General features: G+C 41.0%; 1 protein-coding gene across 4 annotated transcripts in view; it reads left to right on the forward strand.

The window, feature by feature from the left end:
- Positions 1-26,596, forward strand: part of RFTN1 (raftlin, lipid raft linker 1) — a 100,288-nt gene that overhangs the window by 29,860 nt on the left and 43,832 nt on the right. For all 4 annotated transcript variants that reach the window (XM_083404964.1, XM_083404965.1, XM_083404966.1 and 1 more), the window contains exons 3-4: positions 2,341-2,527; positions 14,557-14,665. In XM_083404964.1, coding sequence (XP_083261090.1) covers positions 2,341-2,527; positions 14,557-14,665 — 296 coding nt within the window. The remainder of the gene's footprint in view (positions 1-2,340; positions 2,528-14,556; positions 14,666-26,596) is intronic.

Raw genomic sequence — 26,596 nt, forward strand, 5'->3', positions numbered from 1 at the left:
GACAAGAGACTCTCTCCTGCCTTGCTTGACTCACCCGTCCTTTCGGTTGGCTGTGCATAGACTGCCCAAGTTCAGAAACAGGGTTTAATTATTTTACTCCTAGAAGACTAGACATGGGGCAGCTGAGATGGGACGATACCTGTGATTCTGTGATACAGCCCATGTATCCTTAATGCAGTGTTTAGGCCTAGCAGTTATGGCTAACACTTCTATTGACTTTAGGTAATCAATGGTGCCAACCGTTGGGTGTACTACTGTATCATTAGAGAGAAAACCTATCTTTTGCTGATTGTGCCTATCTACAGTTCTCTGTTTCAGAGCCGCCACCCCCTAACTGTCAGAAGCAGGGTTGTTGTTTTTTTTTTGGGGGGGGGTTAAATAGGAAGAACAGGCCTGTGAAAATTGGGTGCCACACCTTGCATGAACAGAATGCTTTCCACTAAGACAAAGACACAATTGAATAAAATCCTGAGCAGAGTGCTAAAAAAGGAAGAAAGGTTGTTTTTTTAAAGAATAAAAATAAAATAAAAATGCAATTAAAGTTTTCAACACCCACCTCCGAATTTGTTTTGTATGCTTGGCACAGGGTCAGTCTGTTTTGACAGGCAGCTTGGTTACTTATATCTTACAGCACATGCATTCCATAACTTAGTGGATTTTGTTATGAATTTTACTTCATTTGTATGCTGTGACAGAACTGTGAGTTGTATTATTCTTCAGTATATGCATTTCTTCAGTTTTCCCCTCTCTATTTAAAGAAATAATGATGTTGTGTCCTGTGCTCCTCAATCAGAAGCTCCATTGTATATTCTTGGAATATGGTTTTTGCAGGTTAAGAGAAACTGTGGCAGGAGTATAGGGCAGCAGCTACCTATCCTATTATTATTTAAATTATGCCTCTTATTATTAGTTCTGAATATGTATTAGTTTTTATTATAACTTCTTCTTTTATTATTCAGAAAGAGAGAGCCATACATTCTTATGGGAAATGCAGGAGAGAAAAAAATACTTTTTAAAGAGCCTACTGTCTTTCATACAGACTGTATTCCTCAGGGTTTTACATAGAAGAAGAGCTTGCTTCAAGAACCTTCATACCTTTCGTAAGCTCTTATTCTTGTTGATGTTGAATAGTAGCTAGGTACACTGAAACTCCCTCAAGATCACGATCTGTAGCAGTATGAGTAGGAAGGAAATTAAAGAGGCAAACACTGAGAAATGGAATCAACATGGTGACGGAGTGTGTCTGTGTGTGAGTGTGAGTGTGTGAATGCAGACTGGAGTATTTGATGAATCACCTTTAGATTGGAAGCTCTTCTGGCCTCTGGACTCTCAGGGACTGTTTTGTTGTTTACACAGAAATCCAGAATTTGGCTTTGCCCGTTGTACACTGCATTTGCCCAAATAATAATTGCATTGTAATCTGAAATACAAACATTGTTAAGGAATATGAGGGGAATTTAGTATTTAAAACCTTTGTTTTACTAAAACTTTGCAGCTGTAGCTTTTGCTGCTTTAGGTGTCTTCTTAGTTTATGAGTAACATTTACTTAAGTTGGTAGGGTGATTAAAACAACTTTGTTTAAGAAATCTGGAGATGCAAAGATTATAGCTTTAAAGGTCAGTTATGATGAAGGGCAGGTTAGAAATGCACCAAATGAAATGTAATTTAAGCATTTAGGTATCCTGGCTGATAGCTGTTGGAGATTTGAAATTCATCTACTTTGGCCACAGTCCTTAGCCATTGCACCTTTTGGGAGGGAGGTTTAAACTATAGTAAATTTATTTGTGGAGAAGGCCTTGGATATTGGAGATGTGAATCAAGTAATTGGTCACATACTGGTTAAGCAGGGTGGAAGAACAGGGGAGATGGTTTTGTAGCAGTGTATTCACAGCTAAAAGAATACTGTAATTCTGCTGCATTGGGGATCCCAGGTGTTGTCTAATATTAAAGGTTGGATGTATGGACCTCCTGTAACAGGATGTGTATGAAATGGCCCTTTTTAATAAAATGCAAAAAATGAAACTTTTGAAAGATCTGGTGTGGATTTTTAGAATTGTTTGCAGAATAACATCTAGAGCCATAAATTAGGGGAACAGTATTTTCTTTTTTTCTTTTGTGCTTAGCATTACTGCTACTAATAGCGGACTTATTCTTATTGCTGTTAGAGTTGCCATTAATATATACCATAAACAAACAAATGCACCCAACAGGTATGTATTTAGCTACTTTGCAGAAGTGCATTTTTGTTACTAAAGAGAACGTAGATATTTAAAAACTCAACATAACGCTTACATAATATAATTCAGGTTTATTTATCAGTCTCTCTCTTTTTGGTTCCAGCTGAGCTACTGGGATCATCAGCAATCAGGCTCTCTTCCTTGCGTGATCTTCCTGCTCAGCTGCAAGAATTGTACCAGCAGGGTTTCATCTTGGCTGCTGTCCATCCCTTTGTGCAGCCAACTAATGAGAATGAGAGGACTCCCCAGGAACAAATCTTCAGGGCTGTACTGATCAAGAAAACAGAAAGGTAAAGCTCAAGATAGTGAGCAGGGAATAAAAATAGACAATGAGATTTCCTGCTGAGATTTGACCTAGATCAGGAAATAATAGCAGTGTCATGTTAATATTTGCTGTGCAAGCCTTGGGTATTTTCATAGGCTTAGCATGTTTTGCGTGTTTTATGATCCATCTGCAGCTTGGCAGCAGTGTCTGAGGATAACAAGCTGAAATGTGTTTCATATTTTGGAATACAGTACACTGTCACCAGGAAACAACCAATCCTGGGCAGAAGTTTGAGAGGCTGGCCTGTTCTTTTCCTCTTTTAGTGTAATAATTTTATTTTGTTAACATGCATCTAGAAAAACCATTTGGTTTCGATAATCACTTTTCCATTGTCTGTATAGCTGGTGGTATTATATAGGCAGTGCTATTTAAAAAGAAGTTGAAAATTTGCAATTATATTAGAATTCAACCCCCACTACACCTATAAAATAATTTTCTTGCTAAATATAGACACATCACAGCAAGAGATTTGTTTTGTTTTGCTTTGATTTCATTTCAGTGCAGATAAGCAGCTCATTTTAATGCAACCTATGTTCAAAGGAGATTAGGAGTGAGACAGAACTTTTTAAAAAGCCCTCGTGAGTTGGTTAAACTTCAGACCTTGAGGACATGAGATATCTCAGTTTTGAAGTTGATCAGCAGAAGAATTGTTTACCATGTAAATGTGATTTGTAAAAAAAGCCAAAATGGCCAGTGTCATTAGATGATATTTGTGGTTGCTTGTCCCTTAAGTCACTTGGCCATAGGCGGAGGATGCAGAGGAGAAGTCAGTCTTGCATTTCACATTGATTGAAATGCAGCCCTTCTATTTTCATTACAGGGAGGCAAATGTCAGTGACCCCTCCTTGCTGCAGACCACACACCAGCTGCCCCCTAGGCCAAACCAGCATCCATATAGGTGTAATGTAAGCTTTCTCCTCTGCAGCTTAGCCTTCCAAGGGTTAAAAATAAGCTGACTCAGTTCCTAGAGAGGAGAGGAAATTAATGTGGGAAGGAGAAATCATTTTACAAAGGAAATACTATTTTCTCCCCCTCTCCACCCCCAAAGTCTTTTCCATGGCCTTGTATCACCACTGAAATCAAAAAGCCTTTTCCTGCCTGGTTGGAGTGAAGTGACTCCTGTCACTCCCAAGCTCTGCATTGTGATCTCTTCTTGGATCTGGTGAGCTCCCACACCCAGTCTTCGTGCATTTGGGTGAAAGGGAGTCCCAGGACTGCAGGAAGGAGGGTGCATAGGAAGATCTGCAAGGCAGGAAAGCGAGGAGAGGACTAGGAGACCCGGAGGGGTGGGGGGAAGAGATGCCCAGATTCCAACACCGGGCAGTGAATGGAAGCACAAGTGATTGGGAGGGTGTGGGGGCCTAAGAAGAGCAGGTGAGACCCTACCTCCATTTCATCCCATAGAATAGGAATACCCCACAACAACACCCACATCAGGGAGTGAAGCTTCTGCCTTTCCTCTACCTGTGCTGTTTCCAGGTGGAGCAAGGAAAGGTCGCTTTGTTTAACACTAAATAATTTAATGTGTAAAGAAAGAAAGAAAACTTTTTCTATAAGAAACCTAGGTTTTCTATATATGTGCATAATGTCATGCTTCCCAGTAGATTCAAGTCTCTCATCAGTGCAGGCAGGTTTACACTCCAAACACAACAACAGGCCTAGAACGAAACAAGGCCAAGCACATAGAATCAGTCTAGATCCATCCACGATCCAGAAGCAAGCTCAGAAATGGGGCTTTTCTCCTCCATAGAGCAATGAGAGAAAACCAGCCTCTAGTCCGTGATGGGCAGATAATGCATAGCCTCTCACCCTGCTTCTAATGCAGTCACCGGGAAGAAATTTACAGTTGCTGGTAGTGACTCCTTTTGTGAAATTAGCGGTAAGAATGGGGAGACAAAAGGAGCGTTGGATCTGAAGGTGTTCCATTTTCAGTGTTCTTTCACCAGTGTAGCTGCTGCTTCTCCCACTATTGTTTCTACACCAGTAACTGAATATTTAAGCCCATGTGGGTTGTTCCAACATAGCTAGTAAAAAAAATAAAAATAAAAAATGCAGTATAAGCACGGATAATTGGGAAACACTGGCCTGCGAGTGCTCAAGTGGGAAAATAGCCTCTACCAAAGGGATCATGGACTTTGAAGACGCACAAACTTAGGACGAAAGAGAGAATCGAGCTAAGTGGAAGGCACGTTTGGCCAGTGGCGGAGCTTCATGCTCTGGCATCGGATGAAGAGCAAGCAGGGCCGGGGGTGTGGCATGCAGCCCACAGGGGCGTGGTGTGCATCCTGGGGGCGTGGTGCCCAGCGCGGGTGGGGGGAACAGCCGCAATGGCACCCCACCCAGATCATGCTGCTGGGGGCGGTGCACTCCGCCCGCACCCCTCTACCTCCACCAATGCATTTGGCAAATCCTCACCGTGATCAACTTCCACCCGGAAACCTATGTCCCCACTGTGGAAGGATGTGTGGATCCAGAATTGGCCTCCACAGTCACTTACGGACACATCGCTAATACCATATTCATGGAAGACAATCTTACTCGGCCACGAGTGATCGCCAAAGAAGAAAGAGGGAGTAAAGTTGCAGGGTATGCTCAGGCTACTGAGGTGCATAGCTTGCCTGGCTAACCCTGTTTCCACAGTAACCCACATAGGTAGAAGTTATCAATGTGTTATCAATGTGGGAGTAAGCACAAGAGACAGGGGTGGTCTAATCAAAATCTCAGATGCTGCAGTTTTCCATTAAGAAACAAAGAAGAAGAAGTAATTGTAGCAACCTGTTTCCAATATGAATTATTATGCCAAAAATGTAAAGAGTCTACTATCATAAAAGAGAGGGGAATAGAATAAGCTAAGGTGGGCAATACTTTGACACTAGAGGCTATGTAGTTTGACAGCTGTTACCTTTTTGGTTATGTGCAATATAAAACATGTAGCTATGGTGGGTAAACTGCCTGTGTTAATAAGAAGCTTGATAAACAAAAGAGAGCACATGCAATTTTAGTCTTTAAGCAGAGCATTTTATCACAAATCGGATTGCTTGTAGCCAAACAGCTAGGTGGAAATAAAATGTCTAATTTTGACATTTTGCTGAAGAGGCTGCAGCTAGTGCTAATTTTCATCTGGCATATGCAAAAACCTTAAGATTACTGGAGGCTCAGTTGTAAGTGCAAATTCATTAGCAGAACTTGCATGCCCTAAGAATTTAGCTAGGACTTCCTGCTATTTTCAGCAGTCCTGATTACAAATTCTGACAAATTGCATGATGTGATAAAAAGCTTTTAGTCTTTATTTGTGGAGCACAGCACAGTTTCTGTTAAGTCCTCTCCACACACCCAGAATTGTTTGATTTCTCCTTATTCTCTTGTACAAGTACTACATGCATCTCTGCTGCCCCCCCCCCGCCCCCCGCAATTTTATGCAGTGTGGAATCAGGATTGTTTGATACGGTTTTATTCACTATATGCAATGTATAGCATATAATAATGTAATCCTTGAATTAATATGTGCTGGCATTGGTATTTTGATTTTTGTTGCAGCTTATTTGTAAGCTGACAGTTGAAGACTTCGAAACTCTATTTTTGCATCTTGGAAAAGTGTCACTGAAATGAATGCCAATTCTACTGTGTTGCTACTGACTTGATACAGTCATCTCTGGTGATTGCACACCTTGCATTTCACATTATTTTGGAAGTGTCCTCACATGAAAAGAATGCCCCATATGGAAAGCTAACACACTTTTTCTCTTGACATACAAACATACATACATGCATGTTTTTCACATGGGGACAGTTTTAAATAAATGAGCTGTTACCTGAAATCTGAGGTGGTGCAGTCAGATGACACACTGTACTAAGTTAGGAACAACTTTACGATTCATCAGTCATTGTGAATTGTAATAATACTGATGAATCTAAGGAGAAATCCTCAGTCTTTCCCCACCCCCCACCCCCATGATCAAATGTGAGGAGAGAGACAGATACAGAGTGAGAGATCAGATGGAATTATTAATTGGGCCATAGGTAGGTAGCATGCTTTCATGTGAGCTTATTTTTCAGGACATATATGTTGTGGTGGATAATATTGCTCTTTTCTTATGATCAAATGCTATTAAGCATATGAACCTGCCCCCTTCTCTAGACAATGCAGTGCAATAATTAGTAGATGTGCAAAATGTGTTTCAGTACTGGCCAGTCCATCCCCTCCTGCCTGGGTACTCCAGCCCAGGTGAGCCCAGACCCACCCCACCTGGGAGAGATCAACATGAGTTTCTTCCAAGCTCATCCTCACTTAGTGCAGGGACACCATGTGCTCCAGAAGCCCAATTATTGTTTTCCTCCTTCTTATACTGCAGGTACATATTCTCACTGCAGGTCACCACATACAGAGTACCTATACATGTTATGTTTTTTTGCATACACTGGCAAGTGTCGTATAAAACATAGTGCTCAATTCTGGGATATCGTCCACTAACAGAGAAAGGTGCAAGTACATTGATGAAGTCCCAAAGATTTTAGGTGGGGTTTGACATACTTGAAATGGCTTTTGGGTCACTGTTTGATACACAGGTTAATGACGCTTCTCTTAGATAATACTGACCATGGGATTGTTTGCCTTCTAGCTGAACGAAGTGCTATTCACTTTTAATGTTTCAGTGTTCAATTGTGAGCTAAAATATATTCCTAAGAAGTTTTTAAGCAGTCTTTACAGCTGAACACATTTAGTTTCTGTTACGTTGCGGTGATTGTGGGCATCCCAGAATATGAGTATATGCAAACTCTCTTACTCTAGAGACTAAGAAGGGATTTTTGTGTTTTTTAAAAAAGAAAATAATCATAACAAAAACTGTGTGGTTTTATTTCTGCACTTATTTAATTGAGCAAAAAGGCACCTCAAATAACATGCTTAGCAATATCCCCCTGGCATATTTTATGCTTCCCATTCATACCCTACAGCACTTAGATATTCTAGAGTTTCAATCTGTGTTTCAGATGTAGTATCATGATGTCAGTATTTTAGAGGAGTGTTTTTCAGACAGGGTACCATGAGCATTCCCTCCAGAGGTTCCACAGAATTTTACAACCTTCCAGCCTCAAGCACTTTCCCCTCTTGCACCTGCCAGTCATTCCTCAAACTCAAGCTACATTGCTGAAAAGTTAATGAACCCACAGAATTACATTTGTGAAAAACATTCTGATCGTTGAATGATTTGAATAATATTCCAATTATTAATTAGCAAAATTTCTTGCCTTTGAATTTTGTAACTGTTAAATAATGTTCTTAATTGTGTTTACTGCTTTGAGGTGGGGGCAGGGAGATGGTGCTGAGATTCTGCAGGATATCACTCTATGCTGCAGTATTTCCTCTACAAAAAAAAAAAAGGAAGAAAGATAGAAAACAACTGTTTGCAACTAAATGTGTCATTAGAAACCACATCAACTTTTTAAAAAGATAATAATTGGTGTGCCCACCCCCACCGATTCCCTCCCCCCTGGACTGCAGCAGCCAGGAGGAGAAATTTCACTGTTCCTTCCTCACCTTCAATTCTGAAAAAAATAAAATTGCACCCCACACCTACTATTATTAATTATAGGTGCCACTGGGAACTTTAAGACTAATAGCAGCTTGGGAGTAGGTGATTTTCACTGTGGCTTTGATGGTGGGAAGAGTGAAACCACTCCACATGCTTCAGACCTGATGAAAATCATCCCACCCCAACCCCCGCTGCCTATTGTTAAATTTTATAAGCCAGTATAGTTTCTAATGACACATTCATCATCATTTGTCCTTTGACCATTAGAGTTATGGAAGTAGGAGAAATCAAATGCAAGTGCATGAACTAAGGACAGTCCAAAGATGCTTTTAGGTGGAAAGATGTGATTATCTACTCTCTCACACTCTTTTGCAGAGAAGAAGCTGCAAAGGGTGGCACCAGAACTGGCTCATTATCACCTTATGCCTCTGTTGCTTCCCAGGCATCTAGAAATAGCACATAAGCATGCATGTAATGTGCAGAAAAGGCCATGATCAGAGGCTGGGTTGCATTGTAAGGAGTGCTCTAATTATGAGATGCATTAAAAAGGGTGATTTCAGAATGATGATGGGGATTTTTGAGATGGCTATGAAGAGGCAGCAGATGTGAGGTTTAATCTCGGGACTGCTTGTTCACAGTGATTCTCACATGACAGAACTGATTCACACTGATTTACACTTTCAGGAAAACCCCTTACAGAAGAGGAATTGCTAGCGGGTGACAGCTTATTACAAAGCATGTTTCTCTACAAGCTTCTTTCAGTTCTAGTAAAGTGGCCAGAATAAGAAAATGAGGGCTATATGTACACACAAAGAGAGACAGACAGACAGACAGACAGAGAGAGAGAATGAATGAAGTAGGCTCACAAAAAGGTCCTCAGGAGCTTCAGAAAGGCATTATGACCAACTTGGTCAGTCATCTTGTTTTCTGGTTATCACATAATTGCCCTCATGTGTTTTGCATAACTGTTCAACATACCTTGTTCTGTGAATTATGTCATGTTTACCGTGTGCCAGAACAATTTAAATAAAAGTCCTTGAAGGACTTACCTTCTTTTGCATTATATCACTAAATTTCCCTTTAGCAGAAGCTTTTACGTTTTTTTAGTTGGAACGTCTTGAAATTCAGTGTTAATTGCTATTTTTGTCCTTTTCAGTCTCATATGGTTCACCACAGGCCACCAGAATCATAGGACGCTATAGCTCATTGTGTTAGTGTCCAAGAAGAGTGCATAGGGCAGTATGAGGATATAGATCAGGTGTAAGGAACGTCCAGCCCTCCAGATGTTGCTGAACTACAACTCCACCAGCACCTATAAGCATAGCCAATGGCCAGGGATGACAGGAGATGTTGGGGGTTGGCAATTGTCTGTCTCGGGAGACAGTGGGAGAGTGTGCATTTAAGCATGAAGTCAATCCATTGGAGAATTACAGTGTCTGCTGTGGTTGTAGATACCGAAACAGGAGAGACATGTTTTGTTGCAGCTGAGGCAGATGAAGGTGTCTGGATGGAGTGATGCAGGTGCACCATGGCGTTTCTTCTTTCTGTGCTCTCCCAGCCGCACTGCAAAACCTATGCTGTGAATACATGGTTTTGGCTGCCCTCCTTGCCAGAAAAAGTTGTCGTCCTTCTTTCGGTGGCTGCCATTCAAAGCGAGTCTGATCTCTTGTAGAGTGGCAATGTTGATGCTGAGTGTTTTCAGCTCACTGACAATGATGGCCATCTTTCATGAGTTGTAGTTCAATAACATCTGGGAGTGCCAGAGGTTCCCCAACTCTGATGTACTGTATATAGTGTTGAATTTGGATAGGGAAGACTTGAGTTTAAATTCTTTTTCAAGCTTTATAAATGACCTTGAGCAAGTTAGTATTCCTTAATACAGGGATGGGGAACCTTTGGCCCTCCGGATGTTGCTGGATTACAACTCCCTTTCCATTGGCCATGCTGGCTGGCGGTGATGGGAACTGTAGTTCAACAGCATCTAGAAGACCAGATTCCATACTCCTGACTTATTCTAAACTTCCTTATGGAGTTGAGTTTTTAGATGGATAAAATAGGAATACCAATTGAAGCTACTGATGTGTATTCAATGGTAGATCTGTGTAAAGAGTCTTACAGGGGCCTCGTCTGGATGTGGCCAAGATTTGAGTAACAGAAGACAGATGTTTCATGCATACATCGGCTGTATCCAGCTAAGTCCTACACAGAGTACTACTTAATTCACTAGGACTCACACTGGATGCAACATGTATATACACATATAAAAAGGTAAAGGGACCCCTGACCATTTGGTCCAGTCGTGACTGACTCTGGGGTTGCGGCACTCATCTCGCTTTATTAGCCGAGGGAGCCGGCGTACAGCTTCCGGGTCATGTGGCCAGCATGACTAAGCCGCTTCTGGCGAACCAGAGCAGTGCACGGAAACGCCGTTTACCTTCCCGCCGGAGTGGTACCTATTTATCTACTTGTACTTTGATGTGCTTTCGAACTGCTAGGTTGGTAGGAGCAGGGACTAAGCAACGGGGATTTGAACCGCTGACTTCTGATCGGCAAGTCCTAGGCTCTGTGGTTTAACCCACAGCGCCACCCGTGTCCCATATATACACACATACACACGCACAGAGGCATCGACCATTTTGCATGAGGGTTTCGTTCCCAGCCCCCACATTCTTCAGTGGAGCATGCACAAGCACCTCCGCCCCTTATGCCATGCCCACGTTATGCCTCCCTCCTGCCCTTTTCTGGCTCCAGACATCAGCAATTGCATGACCATTGGATGCGCCTAAATGGTTGCCACCTGTATACTGATTCTTACAACTAGTTTTAAAATATGTTTGTGTATTTTTTGTCAGGCTGCTACGAAGCTAATCTTTTTAAGCATGCAGACAAGGGAAGCTGTTTCATATTGAATTGTAACAATGGTCCATCTACTTCAGTATTGTCTACACTGACTGGCAGCAGCTCTCCAGAGTTTCTGATGGGATTTCCGCTCTATTTGAAGATGCCAGGGATTGAACCTAGGACCTTTTGCATGCAAAACATATGTTCTACCACTGTGCTCTGGCTCTTCCCTTGTGTATGAAATATGATTCATTTTAAACACACTTCTCTTACATCAGCAGTAAGAAAGTAGAATTAGAGTCACTAATAGAAGAGTACATACTAGCATTTACACATAGCTCCTTTCAAGCAGCTTTGTTCATTAGAGACCGTGGTGGAGACAGGAAGTACAAATGCCGTGCCCTTCCTGTTCCCTGCACTTCTTTGTATCATCTGAAATACAACATTTACCTTTTATCCTGGAGGAAGGTATAGGAGTTCTATTTCTGGCACTACGGAGACACTTGCGCTTCCTGTCCACCCTGTGTTTCGCAGTATCGGAAGCCATTCTTCAAGTCGCAGTGCAAACAGTTATGAAGCCTGAAACTGCTTTACAGAATTACTCAGATTGTAGTCTTAGCAGATTTTCCCCAAATAAAAAGCTTTTAATGAAGCCGTTTTGAGTAATGGTATCAGAATATATATGGTTATTCACATGGACATCCCTTTTTGAAGTTGTTAACAGTTTTGAAAGTTACATCACACTGGCATTTTGCAGGATCTATTTTATTCATTGAATGCAAGTTGTACAGACCAAGCACTGGTGTATTTGGTTTTAGAGAGTTGAGTGTCTTCAGTAATACAGCAGGAAGTCAAGTTCCTCTTTAAACCATTTCCTCCTCCTTTGCTGTCATGTACAGTGGTACCTTGGGTTAAGAACTTAATTTGTTCTGGAGGTCTGTTCTTAACTTGAAACTGTTCTTAACCTGAAGCACCACTTTAGTTAATGAGGCCTCCCGTTGCCATTGCGCCGCTGCTGCACTATTTATGTTCTCAACCTGAAGCAAAGTTCTTAACCCGAGATACTATTTCTGGGTTAGCGGAGTCTGTAACCTGAAGCGTCTGCAACCCAAGGTACGACTGTATATGAATTAAAACATGAATATTTGAAAGAATTGTTCAACCTAAATTTCTCCCAAATTCTATCACATTCACATAATAGGGGCAAAGGAAGTCCATCTTCATGTTAAGCAGTGAGAAAATAGATCTCATAGCTTCCAAAGCCCTCTACGTTTTCCGCAGAACTTCAGGGAGAGTTGTGTGAGTAATAACCCCCAATAATGACTGTCTCTGCCAAAGCCACCCAGAGTTTGTTAGGAGTGCCATCTTGGCCCCACGACCGTGGGTGCCTGGGGTCGTGGGTGCCATACAACATGCATGGCCCTGGTGCTGAAATTTATGGGTGCCCAGACCCTTCGTGGGGAATTTTGTGGGTGCTTGGGCACCCAGGGAACCAGCACCTATAGAGTTTGTGGATTTCTATTTTTATTTTATCATATTTTTTTTATTAAAGATTTCTTGGTTTACAAAAGTATGTGCCACCCTTTTCAAGTTACATTTTCTACAGATCAGTTTCATTTGTTGAGACATTAGCGTTACATTAGGAAGAAAAGGGGGAAAGAGGTGGAGGGGGGCATGGTGAGTGGGGGTGGGGTCAGGTGGTAATGTTTCTATTCTACTTAATTTATGTGGGGGGGGGGTTGTGTCCGTGTTGCTTGTGCGGGTTCTCTTTACTATTCGCTTGTGGATTTAAGTTTGTGGATTTCTTACTGTTAGTTCATTGGTTTGAATTAAGGGTAAACAGAAAACAAAGAATATCAGCCTGTGTTTTGGTGGGCTAGTGCCCTTTTTGTGCCAGCATACTCTGAAGTCTTTTTTACTGACTGTGAACTCAGGGTTCGAACACCCTGGTATGGTGTTTTAGTAAATAGTACAGTGGTACCTCAGGTTGCATGCGCTTCAGGTTACATGCGCTTCAGGTTACAGACTCTGCTAACCCAGAAATATTCCCTCGGGTTAAGAACTTTGCTTCAAGATGAGAACAGAAATCGTGCTCTGGTGGCGCGACGGCAGCAGGAGGCCCCATTAGCTAAAGTGGTGCTTCAGGTTAAGAACAGTTTCAGGTTAAGAACGGACCTCTGGAACGAATTAAGTACTTAACCTGAGGTACCACATTTCAAGAAAGGAGATTTCAACCAAATTTACTGCGCTGTCTTGGAAAGTGGTGGGCTTTTCTTTTTTATGGGTTTTTAAGCAGACTCTGGGTTTCTTTCAGGGATGTTTCTGCAGGGGATTACCTTCATTGGCAAGGGACCGAATCAGGTGACCTTTGATGTTCCTTCCAACTGTGAATTTGCTATTTTTAAAAATTAAGGAAACTTCCTCTTCTTTTTCTAACAAACTCTTAACCTCCGTTGCCTTCTGATAACCTCAGCTATTGTCAGGCTGTTTTGAGCTTTCTTTTCCTTTCCTTAAAAAAAAAAAAATCCACGCAAATATTTGGCATTCCTGAGGAAACTCCCAAATATTGGGAAACCACCACTGTTTCAAATGTAGTTGGCACCATTTTGCTGCATAGCTAATGGACATTGCACGAGAAGGAATGATAATCTACAAACATTTTTTCCTCCACCTCTGGAAAAGGAAATGAATGTAGCCCAAGAAATCTGAAAAGGAGCCTACGCTTCCCCTTTAACGGTGGGCATGAGTGGTCCCATGTTGTTTACAGTCCTAACGTTATAGGAAAGAGAAAGGGGCATGTAGGGTAAAATGAAAATGTGACCTCTCTTTTTTTCGGGGGGAGGGAACTCTCTCTAATGTCCACAGGAAATAGTGCAGTCTAGGGCTGCCTTAACAGTCATTTTCACTCTTCACTGTCCCAGTCTCATAGTTCTGAATGTGTTAGAAGCTTTGCAAGTACCTAGGGACCACCTTCATCTGTAGCGAGCAAGCATTTGGAGTGTCTGACAGCTGGTACTGATCAGTTCGGAATACTCAAAAGATTGTATGTTGTTTTCCCTGCTGTTTAGCTAATATGAAGCTACCATTTTGGCTCGAGTAGCACAGAGCTTTGCAATTCCCTTAAAACCATAGCAGCAATTTTGTACTCTTCTTCCTGTTTGAAACAACTTGGCTGGTAAATTAAGAAGGGTGATATTTCATTGTGTGACAAAAATATAGGACTATGGCTTTAAGGCAGTAGGCAGTACATGACAACAGGGTAGTATTTTGTTAAGTTTTCTCTTTAAACAAATAAAAAAGAGAGAATTTGAATTATTTTCTATTTTTACATTTAATCATGCAGTTCATGTTCTAAGATACCTAATGTATGTTACAATGTTTAAATAACAAGTTCTAGTTTAGCCCTCAGTTTCAAAAGACTCTCATACTTTAATAATACTTTAATAATTTCTTAATATTACAGGAAATTCATTGATCTCAGAGTCCTTGTTACGCAATTGAGTGTTCTGTTTCACTGCTTGTCTAGGAACTACAATATGTCTGAGATATGCATAGAACATGTTAGTTTTTGGTGACTTGTCACCTGCTTATGAAAAATGCCTTCTTTTCTTTTTCTTTTCAGATCCCTGAAAAATGATGCTGTCAGTGAAGGAAATACCTTAGAGATAGAAAGTTGCTTCTCCTCAGACCACCTTCTAGATAAATCAAAGATGCCAGATCTTATAAAGAAAGTAAGTACAGTAGAAGCAAAATATTCGCAAATAACAGTACAGATAGTTGCATTTGAAACTACTGATACTAAGGTACTAATGTTTACCAACCCCCAACCCATAGAACACATTGTTCTGTCTTTCTGGTATATTCATCTGTTTTGTTGAAATCAAGTTCTAAAAATTAGAACTGGTGTAAGTGATACTGAGATTTACTATTTTCCTCTTAGTTGCAATATTAAGCCCTGTTTTACATTGCTCATGCCTAATGCAATTCAGCTCCAAGCTTTTTGGGCCCACAGAATGCAAAAAAGGCGGAAGATCAGGTGAGACACACTAGTTGAATCAAAATGGGCCATATATATTGTTACATGGCATCCTAATCTCCACAGCAGTGCAGGATTCCAAGGGTTCCTGGAACTAATCCAGGATTCACGGTGGACAGTGAAGTAGGTGATACTGAGTACTCATTGTAAGCCATCAATGCCTCACCACTCATGCCTAATCTCTTGTGTCTTTCCTCACTCCCACCTGCACCAGAGGGAACTATTTCATTGTCCCTGGTTAGGCTAGCATCCTATTCTCTCTCTTCTCCCCCAAAATCAAGATTCAGCCAGGTGCCTTTATCAGCTTGCAAGCAGTGCAGAAAGGTAACATACTTCCTATGTGTTCTCTCTGTATTACCCTCCCTCCGCCCCATATGGTATGTTACCTTTGGAAAGCCTCTATCAAATATTGTGGTAAAGTTCAACGTCAGGGAAAAAATGCATTAATTATCAGGGGGGTCATTGCTAGCTCCATATCTGAGATTTGCTGTATCATTTTAGAACAGCTGTTATTTTAATGAAAATTAGAATTTTGCATGTGTCAATTATGTGTAGCAAATTAATGACTATAGAAACTGACAGGTTTTTTAAAAATACACTTTGAAAATAGCCATCTGTGGTGTTGTACTAGAAAAAAATGTCCCCTATGAATAACATGGTGGCGCTTCTTCAGTACCCAGATTAACTTTTATATCTGCAACTATTCTCTACTCCACAGATAGTTCTTGTGGCCCTCTAGATGTTGTTGAACCAGCGGTGGCGGAAGCCGCTTGGGCGCCTAGGGTGGCGTGCCCAGGGGTGGGGTGACCCACCCATAGGGGCAGGGCGAGGCACCCGTAGGGGAAGGGCGCACTGCGGGGCCTCCGGAGTCTGCCTGCCTCCTCCCACTCAGCCGCCCTACAGCTGGGGGGGAGCCAGCAGGCGGTCCGTTTGGGCAGCGCAGAGCCTGCATGCACCCAAGCCACCACGTCTCTCCCAGCAGAGACATGTGGCTTGGGCATGCTGCAGGCCCTGCGGTGAGTGCCGCCCGGCATTTTGTCACCCCCCTCAGTGGTGACACCCGGGACGCACAGTACCCTGCGCACCCCTTTCCTCTGCCCCTGTGTTGAACTGCAACTCTGATTCTCCCTAACTATTGGCCATTCTGACTAAGGCAGATGAGAGTAGCTCAGCAACATCTGGAAGGGCACACATTGATTACCCCTGCTAATACTACTGCGCTCTGTGGCTCTCCCCTATTTCTCGTTTCAGCTGCATACTTCCTCTTCGTTTGTGTACAGCTTTCACAGAGTTCTCATTTTCCCTTGAATTAATCTGTGGCCTTTTTACAGTCGCTTGGGGAATCGTGATCTTGTGCTGATGAGTTTGAGGGAAATTGACCTTTAAATATTACTGTGAGTTGTGTGTAACATGGGGGGGGGGGGGTAGCAACCTACATAAAATGAGAACAGGAGGGTAGAAAGTCCTTAGCCACTCCTAAACAAATGTCATATTTAGAAGTTGAAGATCAAAGGTTTTCTGAGACCAATGGCAAAGATTTTACTTGTGGAGAAGTTACATTTTACACACCCATACACACCCACTGAGTTCAGTGTAACTTCAAATGCATAAAATACCCTCGTGGTTTACATGGAGAAGTTATGTCTGGTTTTGATCACTAGTTAAGTGTAAAAGATGAATTAGCTGAAAACTTAAAATACATTATGAATCTGTGGGCACTGTAACCCTTATTGTTCTTGGAAGAGCAAAAATGCATCTGGGAACAGATGCATGCATTTTAACAGATGGGAAAGGGGCGTCTGCTGCTATATAAAAACATTTTTTATCTACAGTGAATAATGTTTCATCAAAACACAGAACAGGGAAATGACTGTATCCCAACATTTTTCATTAAACATACAGTGGTTGGTTTTTTTTATATAAAAAAGTAAATTTCCATTGCATTCCATAATTTCTGACTAATTGTTTAAATATATAATTCTTTGCTTGCGGTCCAGAAATAAACTAGATTTAACACATGGCCAGAGTGATAAAACTGTTGTGCTGTTCATTTGCTTTAAATGTTTCCTGTTATGAATGCATTCTTCGTTTTTGTTCAATAATCTGAGACATTAGTCGTCATTTCTCACAAAAAGATCCTAATACATCTTGGGTTTTTAACTTGTCTTAAAGCAAATTATTATTATTTTAATGGAGAAAAATTGGAACGAAAACTGCTTGTGGCCTTCAAACAGAAAAGTCTGAAATGACCCTGCTGTAATGTTACTTATTGCCCAAAGGATTTGCTATCTAAGTGATCTGAAACGCTTTGAAACCATTCCTGTCTTTCAGGAAAACACTTGTCCTTTCCTCAAAGTCTTTACAAAAGAGCATTTTTACATTTATTTCTTTGCACTTCATAATAAGGGCTTCTCTCAAAGCATTGAACTTGGGGCTTTATTTTCCGCACACTTAGAAAGCAAACAGAAACCATCTCTTTGTTTAAGGATCTTGACATAGATATAATCTAGAATAAAGCAATAAGACTGGTCAGGAGTGCTCCTGCTGAGAGCTGTCTTTGGCAATAATGTTTTGAAAGCATATGTAAAACAAAGGATTGTGGAAAATAGTGCACATTGTATATTAGGTATCATGGTGTGAAGAGCAACATATGTTCTTGGTTACACTTCTTAAAAAAAAACTTACATTCATTTTTACTCTGCAGTATAACTTTGGTATTCAGAAACTCACTCTGTGATTGTAGCAAAAGTATTCCATTGTGCCCCCGGGGGACTTGATTTGCTTTTGTAATCCTTTGTCCCACGGACTTTTTTTAAAAGGTTCATCTTCCTGGCCAATGTAAAAATAGATGTGGTAGATGTGTATAGTACATGGCCCCAGCATTCCAGGGCTTTCCCCCTGAAGACCAGAAAGAAAATTTGAAGCAAACATCTGATTATGTTGCATTAATATGTGTCCCAATGAAGAAATCATATTAGGAACACATTTCCTTTTAATCCAGATTTTGCATGGAGAACTTCAGTGCTGAAAAGCAAAGATTGATGTCGTGTATTCAGAACATCCAAGAAAATGTGGCTCTTGGCAGGAAAAAGGCTGCCCACCTGTTCTGCATAACATGCAGTTACTGCTGTGGGTGGTAAAAGCATTAGCACTCCTGAAGTGGGCAGTAGGGGCAAGGCTACCCACCTTGTAAAACCTTAATTTGTTAAAATGGGAATTGAATGGAGGGATGAGGTTATGAGGTTATTGAATGCGACTGTGCTCTGAACACTGACAGGCCTTATTCATACAGGCAGTGGTGGCTGGAGCCCATTGGGACTGGTAGGGCAGAAAACAGGGAGACTGACTATAGATGGCTCAGTCATAGGTTGAGTCAACTAATTCGAGTTTTGTCCCCATCCTCCTCTCTTCCGAGTTCTACAAGGACAACACAGAAATTGCAAATGAAACTTCCTATGTGCATGGTGCTGGGGAAATATATTTCTGGACAATGAGACCAGATTTAGTTCACTACCTACAAAAGAGGGCTTTTAGAGTTCAGTATTAAATGGATATGTTTACAATATCACCTCCATTTTATGAACTTTAAGGAGTCACTGTCAAATGAGCAGCATGTGTTATTTATCTTCTGTAATACTCTTGCAGAACTCAGACCTAATGTAGTGGAGGTTTAGTGCTTTGGGTAGTTCTTCAGTTTGAACTTACGTATCTTATGGATACTCGAACTTTAATATATGGGGGAAAGGCTGAAAAATAAAGATTATTAACTTGAACTTCCCGACCGTAAGAAATATTTAGGTATGAGATTATTTTCAGTAAGAAATGTGCTAAATTTGATGGTGGTAGTGTTTAGTTTAAAACCTGAGCAGCTGCTGTCTCTTGGAAACAGGATTTATGTAGCTTTCTTTATAGCTACATTATGTTCACGAAGTGAACGTGTTAGAGCTGTGAATTTCTGCATTAATTCTGCCAGTGATGAAACACTGTATTCTGCTCATATACACAGAATTGGTATATAACCAGCCTTAGAACAAAATCTGCAGACCTGCATTGGCAACCTCCCCACCCATTTAACCGTCCAGGGGTCCTTTACCTGTACTCCCCTTACCGTGTATTCTTGGTATCTAGGATTTGGCACTCGGTCCATGGACTAAGTTGGGACGCGGGTGGCGCTGTGGGTTAAAGCCTCAGTGCCTAGGGCTTGCCGATCGAAAGGTCGGCGGTTTGAATCCCCGCGGCGGGGTGCGCTCCCGCTGTTCGGTCCCAGCGCCTGCCAACCTAGCAGTTCGAAAGCACTCCCGGGTGCAAGTAGATAAATAGGGACCGCTTACTAGCGGGAAGGTAAACGGCGTTTCCGTGTGCGGCTCTGGCTCGCCAGAGCAGCGATGTCACGCTGGCCACGTGACCCGGAAGTGTCTTCGGACAGCGCTGGCCCTTGGCCTCTTTGAGTGAGATGGGCGCACAACCCTAGAGTCTGTCAAGACTGGCCCGTACGGGCAGGGGTACCTTTACCTTTACCATGGACTAACCTGTGGCCATTCAGGTGTTGTTGGAATATAATCCCTGGTCATTGGCCATGTTGACTACCGCTGGTGGGATTTGGAGTCCAGCAACATCTCTTAGCCATATCTGCTGTAGACCACACAACTATTACAACTGTTTAACATTCTCTGCAGCAAATCCAGAATGCCCTATTAGCGGGAACCGTTTTTGCTACCTTAACTAGTATTAGTAATATCAACTATTTTTGCACAGCTGTTGGACCATGCAGTATCCATACTTGTAGTTGTGCCTTTTTCATAGATCATTGAGCCATTGCAGCGCAGACTCTTTGTGGATTGCATTCTTACTTCTATCTATGGCAGTAGTCCCCAGCTTTCATATGGTATAAACTGCTACTTGCAATTAACATGTGTGGCATAAATGTAGTAGAAATCTGCTTTGCTTGTGAGTTGTAATTTAAAATTATAATATTGGCTGCTAATATCCTTAAAAACAGATGCAAAGTAAAGTGTACAGTTTATTGTAATAACTGTATGCTGATGTAGTAGTAGACCCAGCTACATGGAAGTTTTAACCCGATAATCAAAAAAATGTTCTTAAGATGAACACAAGTGAAAATAGTTAGTCATTTTGGAAAGATCACAGCCTATAGTTAAAAATAAACTGTGCTTCATTCTTTGTAATTCAGAGTCTTCTCTGAATGCTATAGAAGGGAGCAGTTTCCCAAACCTACTCTTTCACATATGTTCACATCAAATTCTTAACCAAGGAATTGTATCAATTTATGAAAAATGTCAAGGACAACAGAAAAGTTGCTTTCAAATTTAAAAGTGTCTCTTCACAAATGAACCTTCTAAACAACGCAAAAGTCAATGGGAGGTTTCTGACAAATGGCCTCAGAGAAATACTAATGAAGAATGATGGTGCTTGAATGTGTAAGTAAGTAAGCCACAATTTCACAGCAATATTTGACATGGTGTTATATATATTTTTCTCAGTACCTTTTGCCTGCAGATTTTTGTTGGCATGCCACCTGTCAGAGCATATTTGTGTAACTTTTAACAGGAAATTGTTTGAAGAGGGTTATCTCTGTTCTACATATATTTCCAGTCAAGATGTATGACAATCTCACAAGCATAGAAATTAGGTCTATTTTGGGTTTTTGTTTTAAAAGTGTTGTCCATTCTTTTGGTTATTGGGTGATACATACTAAGCAGCAATACTCAACTTTGTGACTGGATTTTATCTTTTCCAAAAGCAAAAGAAGGATCTCCTATACATCAGGACAGAAGAAAGTAATTTGATGCTGGACACACCTTTTAAAAATCCCTTATCCAGAAATAGCTTTGCTACATTAAATTGGGATGGTCAGTTAGCAACTCACAGGCTGAATCTGGCTCTAAGAACAATTTCATCTACCCCCACCAAATTTTAATTAGTTTACTACTGTATTTAAATTTCATGTGTGGCGCTGTATAATAAACCACTGAGTCTCTTGGGCTTGCTGATTGGAAGGTCAGCAGTTCGAATCTGCACGATGGGGTGAGCTCCCGTTTCTTTGTCCTAGCTCCTGCCCAACCTAACAGTTCGAAAGCATACCAACGTGAGTAGACAAATAGGTACTGCTGTGGCGTGAAAGTAAACGGTGTTTCTGTGCACTCTGGCACTCGTCATGGTGTTCTGTGCGCCAGAAGTGGCTGGCCACATGACCTGGAAAGCTGTTTGCAGACAAACACTGGCTCCCTCGGCCTGAAGCGAGATGAGCACCGCACCCCATAGACTGTGGCTATGTATAATCTAAATGCGTGTTCCATACCTGTACCAGGTAAATGAACTTTATAGAACCTGACTAGCTCTATAGTTTGGGATGTATTTTTTTCCTGATAACATAGTGTCCATTCTAACATAGAGAAGTTGATCTTCCCTGCTTTAAATACTGATGTTTCATTTCCACAGAAACTGTTGCTCCTGCATGCTTTCTTGGAGCATGAATCATCTCCCAACCCTGTCTTTAAGGTATTGGTGAAGTAACCACTTTGCTCCAATGATTAGTTTGTGAAAATAACCAAGTCAATCTAAAATACTGCAAGCTGTGTTGAATTAGTGCATACTAGTAGTTTTCGAGTGAACATTTGCTCTGGATGGAAGCCAAGAAATTCCAGTTGCTGGCGTCAAAACAGTTAAGAGAAGTTTGGAACACCCATCTTTCTAAGTCAGCCATGTGTCTTCATTTTATTGCATTGTTATGCTGCATTTATGTGGTGCTTGGTGGAATACTTGATACCGAGCACGTACAAGATATATGATGTGATAATTGTAACATACAGACTAAAATTGATAAGAAAAAGAACTGTCTGTGAACAATTAATAACATCTAGGCACAGATTTCAGTTTCTATTATTGCACTCTATACTGTTATGTTCTGATATTGCATGAGCTTTCTCTACCTTTTATAAGCCAAGCCTCCTCCAGGAATTGATGCAGCTGTAAAGATTTAAGTCAAAATAAAGAGTTGGCTTAAGAAGAATTCTTTTTTAAAAAAGTCTAAAACCTATTCACTTATTTTATAACCAGTATATTTAAAATCACTTCTGCATTTTAATATTTAAATGCAGTTACAATATTGATGGATCTGCTTCTATTTCTAATTACTCTTTTAAAACAAAGCAAACGCTTCATCTTGCTGCTGCGCCACTATGCCCATTCCTTCTATGAGATCTTGAACATGGCTTATAACTATATTGGAGCCATTCAAAGGACACATGGCAAACATATTGGCGTGATAGGCAGAACCTTAATTCAAAGTTGTTAGTATGGTGTTAAGAGCAGTAAGCTGCCTGTCCACCTAGCCAAAGGTTCATCAAGTTTGATGGGCAGATGAGGCATGGAGACTGGGCACTGTGGTTCATTAAGGGTTATTGGGAATTGTAACTTTGCGAAAGGTAAACTACAGTGCCCAGAATTCTTTGAGGGAAAGAATGCTCTTTGAATGTGCATTAAAGGTATAGTTGTGTATACCCCCTCACCCCGTTTACTCTGTACCCAATGCACTCCCACCACTGGTTTGGGAAATTATTCTAAATGCATTATCTGAAATGCATATACATACTGTATATGCAACCCCCACAGTTCACTATTATCTAAGGTGGTATTGTGCACAAACCTTTTACTTCACCAACAGTCCAGAAGCTGTATTCACATAAAGTTTCCTTTCCCCCTGCCTATCTGAATTGATGCATTGACCTCTATTTTGCTGTTTAACCATTTTTGAAGGTTAGCAGCTACCTTTCTTAAGCACCTGCCTAACTGTAGTTTGACTATTGTCAACAGTCTTGACCCAAAGACAATCAATATTATCCTCTCAATTTTGCTGCAACTCTGTGAGGTAGGCTGCCATCATTACTATTTTATACATATAGTTGTCTACAATAGTCCAACTTTAGGTGCCCCCCCCTTGCTGTGAGGTGAGTCAGTACTTTTCATGATGTACAAATAAGGCAATGAGATTGAAAGGGTAACACTACCCATTTGCTGTGTCTGTTGTTGAGCTGAAAAATTGAATCATCATATTAGTGCAAAGTTGAGCAATTCCTTCAAATGCCAATTCTGGAGTTACCGTATGACAAGAGTTTTACATAGACTGTTTCTGGAACACAAAGTATTACTTAGTGCCCATTGCATAGCCCCAGCCTTGGTGGCTTTCTGCTGCTGCAAAACTGTCACAAAGTGGTTGCTATTGTGCTCATGGATGCTATAAACCCACTTGAACAGAGAGGACTGGACTGGTCAACTCCAAATGTTTCAGCTGTTAGCTTTTCTTGAGATACGCAAGTTATCCAGCAGCTAGGAATCTATTTATATATTTATTTATTAGCATTGGGAACTTATACATGTAATGTACTCAACTGCTTTTTAATTCAAGACAATTTTTTATTACATATGCTCAAGTTATTAAAGTTTATAGCAGCAAAAATTTATTTAGATTTGTTTTTTATTATAAATATATCTGAAGCAGAAACAAGAAAGTTAAAAGCTAAAGGTATTTCATGTCATTCTAAATTGCCCGGGTAGGCACATTCTGTGACGCTGAACAGCAGCAAATGACCAAACAGGACACCAGGTGTTTGTATGAAATCAAGCCAAATCTTTTATTGACTGTAGCAGGCAGGATATGTGTTGATATAGCAGTAGAGACAGGATCTGTTCATCATTCCACTCACCCCATGCTGGTGGAATGGGATTAGCTGGGGTTGGACCACGCCAAGCCAGTTCCATAGGAGTTGGCCAGTGTTGAACCCTGTTGAGGTGCAACCAATCTGGCAAGGTCTTACTGGGTGAGCAGAGTTAGGATTCAGGCCAGGCAGAGGGCCCGAACCCAAGCTTGGGTGAATGCCATGGCCAATCCTGCACTAAGGACCCTGCACCAAGGTTCCTTCGTTATGTTGATCCTGCCCAATTCCATTGAATATACATTATTCCTTGAATATACATTATTCTGCCTAACAGAGGAAAGTCATATGTTTCACTAGGAAAAAGGCAAAACAAACAAACAAACAAGGGCAATCAGTTTGGGAGAAAAATTCCTTTCAGGGCCTGTCAAACAGTGATCCAGATTGCCCATATCTGGTGTGGTGACTGGCACATAAGGGCACACAATTTTGTAATGTTTTTCCAGTCTGGAAAACCTTTCCTGTTATCCTGCCAAAGTTGAATGGTATTATTTTATATTCCAGCTTCTCCCAAGAGCCAAGTGTATGTGTGGGATAAATTCTTCCAAAGTCTGGTATCCAAAAAAAAAAAAAAAAAAAGATTTGACAGACTATAAGGATGTACACTGTACAGTACACCTAGCTTATAAAAGCTAAGTGATTGCAGACACCTCATTCAGCCCCACTGCATTAGGCTCCATACTACTTGGGAAGATCTTTTCATTTGTTCATTTGTGGTAGCCTATTCTGGGGGTCAACAAGCATACCCCCCGAACAAATTTTGGCTCATTCAGCACCAATCACTTGCTTGAGAAGCAGGAAGAGAGAGGTTGAATGAGGGCTTTCTTTTCTATCCAAACCAACTTATGTCGCTATCAGAGCTGACCACAGAAATAGGAATGTGCAAACAGATCATTTACTAACAGCCCGTTGCTGCATGAAGATCTTTGAGACAAAGCCTAGAACGTAGCACATACTCTGGCAAATATTAAAGTTAAACAGATTTCATGCAGCTTTCTTAAATGTATTGGCTGCTTGAGAAAAAGGGTCAGCTTGAAAGGTTTTTTGAAAGTATTTTTTTAAGATTTAAAAATGTTGGAATTCAAAGCCTTCAGCAGATACAGAAAATAAGTAAAATTAATCCACACTTGCAGCACCTTGTAGAGAGCAATAGTGCCTCTGAAGCTGGAGCCTCCATGTGTCTCATTGGTAATAGACCCACCTTCTCTGCATTTGTGTATCAGTGGTTCAGTTTTTAAATATAAATTTGGCCAAGTATGATGCACTGCCTGTAAAATCTGCTGTTAATATAGAAGATCTGTTTCTGTTCAGAGAGGATCATATATTTATTCTGGTTCAAAAATAAATGTAAATGAATTCCAAAGTTTAATGCTAGCTCAGAAGTAAAAGCTGTTCTTTCATGGCAGAGTGCAGTGAACTTTTTGTTCATGTCAATAAAATGTACTTTATTACTATATAGTTCATACTGTATAATGTGGGGCGTAGCTCCACGCAGTGTAGAAATTAATTTCACTAAGCACACACATAATATGAATTGTGAGGTTATTTGATATCCCTGTGGCTTAACTGCTAGTTAATTTATTTGTACTAAGCTTCTTTAAAATATACAGCTTAATCTGAACCATGTGGTATGAACTAGTTGCCTTTGAAAGTGGACTGAATACCAATCTACTGTCATAAGTGCTTTCTCCTTGTTAAAAATAAGATTCTTACTCAGTGCATTGAAACTTACTGAGGATAAACGTAGCCTCTTACCTGTGCTATGATATTTCATATATTATTGCAGTGGTCATAAAAAATTGTGTTCCTAGGAAACTTTAAAGGCTTCCTTGATGACATTGATAGTGGTGGAAAAGCTGCTCCAAAAATGTGTCCCTGCCTCTGCTTGAAGGGCTCAGGGCCACAAATATGGGGCATTCCCATGTTACTGCCATAGACAGTTGGAGGTAGGCTAGACTGAGGCCATGTAAATATTCATAGGTTAAAAGGCAGCGAGGTCATTTCTCTCTGCTGCATTTCATGCCATATATGCACATTTCTGTACACACCAGGGTGGGGACATCTTTACTCAGTGTGCATTACTTGTTTGGTTTCCCTGTGCCTGCAACCCCCAACCCCCCGTTCATGAAGCTGTCATCTCTGCATGTGTAGCGGCTGCCTCAAATGAGCACACCTTGGCTTAACTGCAAAATGAATGTGGCTTATGTTTATGAATTGGGTGAAAGCTGGTTTGAGGGGAAATGCAGCAAGCAGCATTATTTCTCAGGAGGCTGCAGGATAGATGGATTGTGCCAAAATCATGTGTACCCAACTTCAAACACCAGCGGTGGAAGCACGCTGGAGCCAGAGTAAATACTATTGTGTACATAGCTTGAGAGCGAGCTATCTGAAGCTATACAATTGTCTTCAGGGTTGAGCTGGAATTTCAAACCTTTTAACTGCCTTATCTAGAACATTGCACTTGCTGGAAAACACAAAGTGTGTCTTGAAGCACCATTAAAACTAACAGATTTATTTTGGCATGAACTTGCATGGATTTCAGTCAATTTAATCAGATGTGTTATGTGTTATCCCCGCGTTCCAGGTGTTTATACAGTGGTACCTTGGTTCTCAAACACCTTGGTTCTCAAATGCCTTGGCTCTCAAATGCCTTGTTTCCCAAACGCCGAAAACCCGGAAGTAAGTGTTCCGGTTTTTGAACGTTTTTCGGAAGCTGAACGTCCAATGTGGCTGTCGGCTATTGTTTCTGGGCGCCTGCACCAATCAGAAGCTGCGCCGTGGTTTCCGAACACTTCAGAAGTCAAACGGACTTCCGGAATGGATTAAGTTTGGCGCTTTTGTTTTTGCTATCTATTTTGTGTTTCTTGAGGCATTTTCAGTTAATTTGTTTTTGT

Source organism: Podarcis tiliguerta (genome assembly GCF_965153285.1).
Source record: "Podarcis tiliguerta genome assembly, chromosome: 12".
Classification (NCBI taxonomy): domain Eukaryota; kingdom Metazoa; phylum Chordata; class Lepidosauria; order Squamata; family Lacertidae; genus Podarcis; species Podarcis tiliguerta.